The following is an 8,636-nucleotide window of genomic DNA, read 5'->3' as shown; positions in this document are numbered from 1 at the left end:
TAAAAATCGCGACGCTTTCTTTCATTTTAAATCTAAAATCACGGAATTTCTTTTGCCCTCGGAGCTATTTTCACTCGAAAGTTAAACATTTCTTCCGACCTAGAATAATTCCGTTCTATGTGAATTCTTTTTTAATTTTATAGATATGAAATTGATATAACACCTCATACAATACTTAAATATTTAGTAATTGATTAGATAGCAATATACATATTTAATAATATAATCTAAACAATATTTTGAATAATGGTATAGCAATTTTTAGTGGTGACTCTGAGGCACTTATTAGACTGCGGATCTTATGCAGAATAATAATTTTTTTTCATTTCTTGAATGAAATCTATTTTCATTCCTAATATGTTTAATAGGTTGAAAATAATATAACAGTATTTTTAAATTCTTCTAATGTGTTTACTGTTTTAAATTACACCTACTTATTTCTATCATAAATGCATAAAATCCGCTGTCTGGTCATTATTGAAATTCAATTTTCTTTTTACTTATTTAGTTATAGTTATACCCATGACAAACGTCCACAATCTTCTGTATATGTACTCCTAAGATCGGTTTATTTACATTTCGTAGCAAGGAGGCATAAAAACGTTTTCATTTTTCCTGGATCTCTCTAATTCCAACTAACAAATTAACCAACAATCACGATATATAGAAAATATCTATATTCTATATTAAAAATATTCAAATGATAGACCTGACTGGACCGATTGTACATCGATAAGGCAAATTATTCTATTTGTCATTAGAAAATGTTGTGTCAACTTTATTAATATCTGTAGGTATAGTAAAATACTCATTGTTGTATAATTTATAGAAAGTTCCTTTCAATAAATATATAGAAAATTTTCGTTTTGCTGTTTGTTTCATCGGTTGACGGTTACGGTAAAAAAGCATGTGCATTGTATTCGTACACATACAGATTTTATTCGCTGACCGAGTAATTCTGAATTCTTTTACTGCCTGATTGATTAACTTTGATAAGCTGATCCTCAGAAATTTCATTTCAAGAAGTCGGAAACAATGATTAGTTCTACTACAAACAGTGCATGCACACGTGTGACAGCTGACCACTGACTTGAACGGTTGAGGTTATGTTAAACATAGACGAAGCGACCTATCCACGCATGTGACGTGTTAATCCCCGGCATGTATGTATTTAAATTCCACATTATAGGTTTACACAGACTACTTTTCAAATGCAGATCTCCTAAGAAAAACGTACCAAGTAAAGTTTCACGTACGTGTAAACAATCAAAGTTGCACGCACTTTTGAGAAATCTTGAAAAAACAGCTATTTTATCGAATTCTGAGTTCTTATTAAGCAGAAATGACTCACTGGTTGTGTCATCGTAGCACTGTTTCGTCAAAGAGGTATGGTATGACACACGTATTCATCAAACTGTTCTGTTTTCTTAAGTATATACGTTGTAAAAAATTAGAAGAATGAAATTTCGAAAATTCCATTAAAGCAAGTAGAAGAATGTGAGTACAATAGATATATGGAAAATGTGATTAATGAAAATCCGTTTGATAGTAAGGAGCGATATCGGAATTATAATCGATGGAAATTACATTGTAAAGTATTTTGAGAAGCTGGATCTTTCGTCGCCACGTGGTTTCTCGTGATAAGTCCGACCTACCATAGTAGACTACATGAACCCGCCTATCGATTTTGCAGCAGACACTGCACGCACACCGGAACGGGGAACAGCTTCCGTGTCTAATAGACGCGAACGCTAAATGGTCGTAGCGTAGGGCTCGTGTGACGTGGACTAGTCCAGTGCACCCTTATCCGCGCCCTTGAGTCTATTTTTAGCTCTTGTTTCATGAAAAAGGCGGCCGAGATGGCACACAACACATATTAAGTGGGAGGATGTGCGACGACTTGGACTTTCGGTTGTCCGACACGTGAATCGTTCTTTCGCTTCGCTCTTCATAAATTATAGATCGTTTATTATGAAACGTCATTTGCTCTCTACTACATAGCGAAATCTGGTCGACAAATAATTATCCCAGACCTGACCCACTCACTCTTTAAGTCTACTTAGAATGAATTTTAAATACAATACGGTCGTTTGTACTTGACAGTATGTATGTATTATGATTACTCTATGAACAGTGGAGGCTCTAAGCGGTAAAAATTTTGGGGCCCTCAAACTCAAGTTAGAAATACAAGTTGCAAGAAAACTCATAAACTTATTAACAAAATAGAAAAGTAATGAAAAATTTCATACCGTTACACATTAAATAAATTTATTTAAAAATTCATAAATTTATTTAAAATTCGGGGTCCAATGGTATCCCGAGGCCCCATGCAACCGCTTAGTCCGCTTACCGTTAGATCCGCCACTGTCTATGAAACTGCTGTTTATTTAAATTTAAAACCTAGTAAAAATTAAAGATAAAGTTTGTTAACCTATATCATTTCCTTTGAGAGACTCCATTCTCTTGAAATATTCCATCCTACCTAACGACGTATACCTGAAAGATAGGCAGACGAAATTCTTGGAATCTTTTGAGCAATACTGTGTCGCGTTTAACGTACGATATAGCGATATGGCGATTTCATGAATTTTATTTCGAAGAATTTTATACGTTCCTTTGAAACGATTTGTTCAATCAAATAAGAGTAAGTAAATAGAGTAAACATGTTTAACACAAGAAATACCGATAATTAAATTGACTTATTTTTCAATTCTTACAGTAGAAGCGTAGAAATAAATGAATTCATCGTTATTCAGAGTTCTAGTAAAAAATTCTATAATGAGTCATTCTGTCTCGTTCGATAGTTCTGATATTAAGTAATTTGTAAACTATAACCGTATATAGAAAATGTCTAAATTTTAAAGAAAATAAGACCTGATATCGAAACGTTTTGAAATTTGGGACATAACAAATAGAATTTGTTACGTAGTAAATATTCTCGATCTGCTTAAAGGGAATAGGTCGGACGGAGAGTGCATAGATTTTGATGAAAATTCAGGAAGAGATTTCTAAGCGTACGTTGAAGAGATAGCTGTATGTAACAAGTGCGACGCGGCTTTCATGAAATAAAATAAAATGCTGATCAATCTAGTGTGCAGCGAAACTTTTCTGATTCATACCTACTGCCGGTACTGGTTCGCACGCGTACACATACAGAGAACGGTTGTAATCGTCCGCATACATTTGTACGCACACTACTACAAACAGCTCTGACGGTTAGTCAGGAAAGTCCTTACGCTAGTGTACGCTTCCAGAAGGCATTATGCTCCCCGTATCGTACAGTTTGAAGCGGCATTTGGAGAATCTAGCCGGCAGCCGGCCAGCAGACCAATCGGCAAGCCGCTCTCGTTTTATGCCCATATATGGCAAGAGCTGTGAATCCGAGTGGTGGGGAAAGCCGGCTGGACGATTCCATTCTGAAATAGGGGCGCCCAGCGGAACCGTATTACCCGATATAACGATTCAAATAAACAAACGATTGTAAAATTTCCAATCCGCCACGTGTTCGCCTTTCGATCGATTCTATTCTACGCGTAAATTGAAAAAAAAACACGTTGAGAAAAGAGAAAATAGCGAAGACCGTTCGGAACTCGAACAACGTTTATGCGGACCACACCTTTGGGCAAGTCCACATAACACGGTACCGGCCACGATCTCGCTCACAGTGCTTGCAACTCGCGGCTGTCGAGTCTCGCTTCGTCGTGCTGATAGTATCCTTGCGGTGTCTCTTTGCCGATCGTCAATCGACTATTTCCGAAGTCGCTTTCCGTTTCGAAAGGTGGGTACTTGCACATTATAATCTATTTCGTTCAGCTTTCATACGAATTCAACGGTGTTTGAGACGATCTGTCATCGTTTTAACGGCGAAAAACGATCGAGGACAATTGCCGGTTTACGAGCAGCCATGATGGCAGGGCGTTGCTCTTTGCGCCTTCGAATCTCGTCCACGTAGCGTTTGTATGCGCCGGAAAAAAGATCTCGCGTTTTCCAAAAATTCTCTCGAAACGAAGCATGTAGCGGTACGCGATCCGACAAGTTGTCGTTGTCAAGTGGTTCCTGACGTATAGCTGTTACAAGACAGGTGGTCGCGACGCTGTCGTTTATTAATAGCAATACGCTGAAGCGTGTTAACGTTGCACTAACCTACGTTTATGCTCGCTCGGACCGCGAAATACGAGCATGAGTGAATATCGATAGCCGAAAAATTGGAGCACTCCAGAGTATTTATCGTGTATTCGGTATTAATATATTGTTTTCGTGTAAGATTATTAAAGTTAAATAAATTATACCCCGGTATATAGAAAATTACGTGGCGATATGTAGAAAGTCTTTTTTTCATTGAAGATTTACAATTATTTACACCAAACAGACGAAAGCTTTTACCAGTTGTATTCGATTAAATTTCATGTAAGAAAAAGAGGACGAGTGTGGAGCGATCGAGGTAGGAATGCACTGCCGTTTGCCGGAAACGATAATTTATTATTCGAATGAAAAAAGATAAAAAGAGATAGGTTGACATTGAATGCGATCGGAAGAGAAGTTGTGCACGGATAGGAGGGTGGAGGGAGGAGAGCATGGGTAAGATGTGTGCGGTTTAGACAATTTGGAGGATGAATTCACGAAGGGTGGTGAGAGACGTACACTTGCATAGTTGGAACGGTTGGTAGAGGGCGTGGGAGACAAGCGCCAAAGCCGGGCAGGAGGGAAGGGAAGGGAAGGGTGGGGTGGCGGGTGAACCCCTCCGTAACAGGGCACTTCCATATATGGTAAAGAAAGCCAGGATTGGCCGAGGGTGTCCTGTCCTTATTGGCCGATCGGTGGGTAGTGGGGGTCCTGAACAACGACTCTGTTCATATAATACACCGCGAGCCGGCTGTCAGCTACACTCTGTGTTTGGTGCTAGATCGGTCGGTTGTGCGGCAGTGTCACGTCCGAAGACCCGAAGCTCCTTTGCTTGTACATAACTTTTTTTTATACTAAACGTAAAACGTAAGTCAGAGCATCATCCTGAGTTCAGTGATATTCCGTTCGCGATGCAATAGATTCTATCGTATCCGAAATTTGAGTCGCCGCGGCAGTGCAACAGATTCGAGCTAGTGAACGAAGCGAAAATTAAATAGGCAAAACCGCTTCTGCGACCGAGCGTGGATTTCTAAATCGAGAAGTGGGTGTTGTTAGCTTCGAGATATCTACACTTGTGTCTTATTTAGTGTGTTTTGTGTCGCAGTCTCTTGAATCTCGGAATTTCGATTTAATTGTGTTTGTTCGTTGTAGAGAAAATTCGCAACTGTGACATTTCCTAGCGTAACGGAAGACAAACTGTTTTCGTGGGGTTCGAGTACCGGTTTCGATAAATAGAATTAAGAATTTCATGACCGGGCAGTTTCGCGAATGTATTCCGTTTCGATTCAAACACCCGAGTTGAATGTTACGATAAATTCTATCGCGTTTCCTTTCGTTCTGTGCGGTAAATTCTCGAAATTATGTAGAATATATCGCTCTTTACGAGGACATCTCAGATATTGACCGTTTAACGCCGGGGATGGGCGGGGCAGGGTGCGGTTCCAGTTCCAGTAACGGCGGTTTTGCCGAACACTTTGTTCTTCTAAATTCTTTCTTTCTCAAAGATTATTTCTATATGCCAAAGATTTTCTACGATTATTTCGCATTCTCAAATATATATTGCAGATATTAGTAATATAATAAAACTTGTACTACTTGAATGTAACAGTACGTGCTACGTGTCGCCCGACGCCATCTTGAAAATGTATAAAATGTTGATTTACAGCACATGGTATTGCAACTAAGTAGATACATCAATTATAAAGGGGAATATTGAAATTGAATTTTAACTTACAACTAATCGATAGCGATAAAATAATATTAAGGTTTCGGAGCACAATTCGTAACAAGAGGTTGTGCTAGATCGAATAAAAATATATCTCAATGGATACTTGTCGCGCAAATATGATAGAATACCGAAAGTACTCTTACAATAAAATAAAATATGCCAAGTATATTATTGGGTTGGCAAGAAAGTAATTTCGGTATTTTAAGGTGAAATAGAGCCCAATATTTTTATTCAAGCAATGAACTTTAATGAATAAGATTTTTTCCCTTCTGTTCGATGATCTTGTGCCAAAAAGGATAAATAAGAAAATATTTTATTGAATAAAGTTCATCGCTTGAATAAAAAGCATTCGGTTTTTCATTTTACCTCAAAATACTGAAATTACTTTATTGCCAACCCAATATTAAAGTATGCGCTTAGTTGGAAGCAACGAAAGTTGTAATTTGAATTGAAAATATTGAGTTAAATTTTGAAAATTGAATTTGATAATACTATTAGAGAGAGAGAGGAGGGAATAGTATTTGAAATGTGTTTTTTCTTGCAGATAAACTATCAAAGCAAACATGTGTGACGAAGAAGTTGCTGCACTCGTAGTTGACAATGGATCCGGTATGTGCAAGGCCGGTTTCGCGGGAGACGATGCTCCCCGCGCCGTCTTCCCATCCATCGTCGGTAGACCACGCCACCAGGGTGTCATGGTTGGTATGGGACAGAAGGATTCGTACGTCGGCGATGAGGCTCAATCGAAAAGAGGTATTCTAACTCTGAAATACCCTATCGAGCACGGTATCGTTACCAACTGGGACGACATGGAGAAGATTTGGCATCATACGTTCTACAACGAACTCCGAGTAGCCCCCGAGGAACATCCGGTACTCCTTACGGAAGCTCCCCTGAATCCTAAGGCTAATCGCGAGAAAATGACACAAATTATGTTCGAAACGTTCAACACACCGGCGATGTACGTGGCCATCCAGGCTGTTCTGTCGCTGTACGCCTCCGGTCGTACCACCGGTATCGTATTGGACTCTGGCGATGGTGTTTCGCACACCGTTCCCATCTACGAAGGATACGCTTTGCCTCACGCCATCCTGCGTCTGGACTTGGCCGGCCGTGACTTGACCGACTACCTCATGAAGATCCTCACGGAGAGAGGATACTCGTTCACCACCACGGCCGAGCGTGAAATTGTCCGCGACATCAAGGAGAAGCTTTGCTACGTCGCCCTCGACTTCGAGCAAGAGATGGCCACCGCCGCATCATCTTCCAGTTTGGAGAAGAGCTACGAACTTCCCGACGGTCAGGTTATTACTATCGGTAACGAGAGATTCCGTTGCCCCGAGGCCCTCTTCCAGCCGTCCTTCCTGGGTATGGAAGCCTGCGGTATCCATGAAACCACCTACAATTCTATTATGAAGTGCGACGTCGACATCCGTAAAGATCTCTACGCCAACACCGTCCTCTCCGGTGGAACTACCATGTATCCTGGAATCGCCGATAGAATGCAGAAAGAAATCACTGCCCTAGCTCCGTCAACTATGAAGATCAAGATCATCGCCCCGCCCGAGAGGAAATATTCCGTATGGATCGGCGGATCGATTCTCGCATCGCTGTCCACCTTCCAGCAGATGTGGATCTCGAAACAAGAGTACGACGAGTCCGGACCATCCATCGTCCACAGGAAGTGCTTCTAAGCGCATCTTTGATATTCCTCTTGCATACTATCATTCCCCGAAACCCCGAGAGCGGCCTCTGTCTTATTTCGCAGGCGGACGTAACATCAACTTCCGCAATAATAATTGTCCTTTGATTCCTCCGGGGCGAAGATATAGCTTCTTTCGATTCGGACGTACGCGGGACATAACAAGCGCAGAGGCAATCCTAAACATCTTTGCTCCATTCATTTTTCATCATTTAATTAGACACTATGGTATCTTAAACGTACCCCCTCCCCAAATTCCTAAACACCTTCCTATCCTATCGAATCCTTTGTATTATATATTCAAATAACATGCCTACGGTAGCTTTTAGCTAACCACCCTCACGACAACAAAAAAAAAAGAACACGTTTTTTATGTCATCGCGATGTTTCCACTCGACCACCGATCGATGAAGTAATTATGTATTTTCTCTTATGGGTTTTCTCGCGTATATGCTGTATTTACCAATTTGTGTGTAGTCGCGCGAGTTTTTCGGACGAAGAGCATCGCGTCAATTCACTTTCGCAGCATCGTTTTCGATACAGAGAACGAATCCGTTAATCAATTAAGAATTCAGACTGTACGCGCGAAAGTTTCTATTAATATTGTATCCTCCTATTGTATGCATTCCGCTACTCTGCTCCGTGGCATATTTAAGACACTCGTTGTCAGTATTTCAACAATTCATCATTCCCGGCGGAGATAGGTCTTATCGATAACTACTTCTATTTTTTACTGTTACCAATCGTTGAGGGAGAAGATGGCTCTTTCCTTTCTTTCTGTTTTTTTCTTTTTTTAAATAATGGGGGAGACCGCTGACTCAGAAAAGTATCCCAGAAGTTCGCTCAAACAAATGATAAAAAGACACGGTTTTGACCCCGCAAGCGTAGCCAAAGTATTATAATTTATTCCCATTGTATTGTGCAAGACCATTCACGTACACATCTTAAAGACTACTTTAGACTTATGGGATTATAAAATAAAACTCTTAAAAACATTATTGCTTTGACTCTTGTGTTTTTTTTTTAAAAATTGCAGTTTTCCAACACCCTTCTACTCTGGATAGCGTGTCCTTGATTTCCATT

General features: G+C 40.0%; 1 protein-coding gene across 4 annotated transcripts; it reads left to right on the top strand.

The window, feature by feature from the left end:
- Positions 1–3,618: 3,618 nt before the first annotated feature.
- On the top strand, positions 3,619–8,551 carry LOC143212353 (actin-5C). 4 transcript variants are annotated; one of them, XM_076431065.1, is made up of 2 exons: positions 3,619–3,778; positions 6,396–8,551. In XM_076431065.1, the coding sequence occupies exon 2, from the start codon at positions 6,415–6,417 to the stop codon at positions 7,543–7,545; it is 1,131 nt and encodes a 376-aa protein (XP_076287180.1). In that variant the 5' UTR covers positions 3,619–3,778; positions 6,396–6,414; the 3' UTR covers positions 7,546–8,551. The 4 variants fall into 4 exon arrangements, with proteins under 4 accessions (XP_076287180.1, XP_076287181.1, XP_076287179.1 ...); XM_076431066.1 differs by lacking the exon at positions 3,619–3,778 and adding an exon at positions 4,797–4,956; XM_076431064.1 differs by lacking the exon at positions 3,619–3,778 and adding an exon at positions 4,801–4,989.
- The last annotated feature ends 85 nt before the right edge of the window (positions 8,552–8,636 follow it).

This window comes from Lasioglossum baleicum, chromosome 9 (assembly GCF_051020765.1).
Source record: "Lasioglossum baleicum chromosome 9, iyLasBale1, whole genome shotgun sequence".
Lineage (NCBI taxonomy): Eukaryota > Metazoa > Arthropoda > Insecta > Hymenoptera > Halictidae > Lasioglossum > Lasioglossum baleicum.
The sequence above is the reverse complement of the archived record's forward strand: the minus strand, read 5'-3'. Positions and strand labels throughout refer to the sequence as shown.

Excerpts from the sequence above, each read along its gene's own strand:
- LOC143212353 (XM_076431065.1), top strand. The coding sequence starts at position 6,415 with ATGTGTGACGAAGAAGTTGCTGCACTCGTAGTTGACAATGGATCCGGT.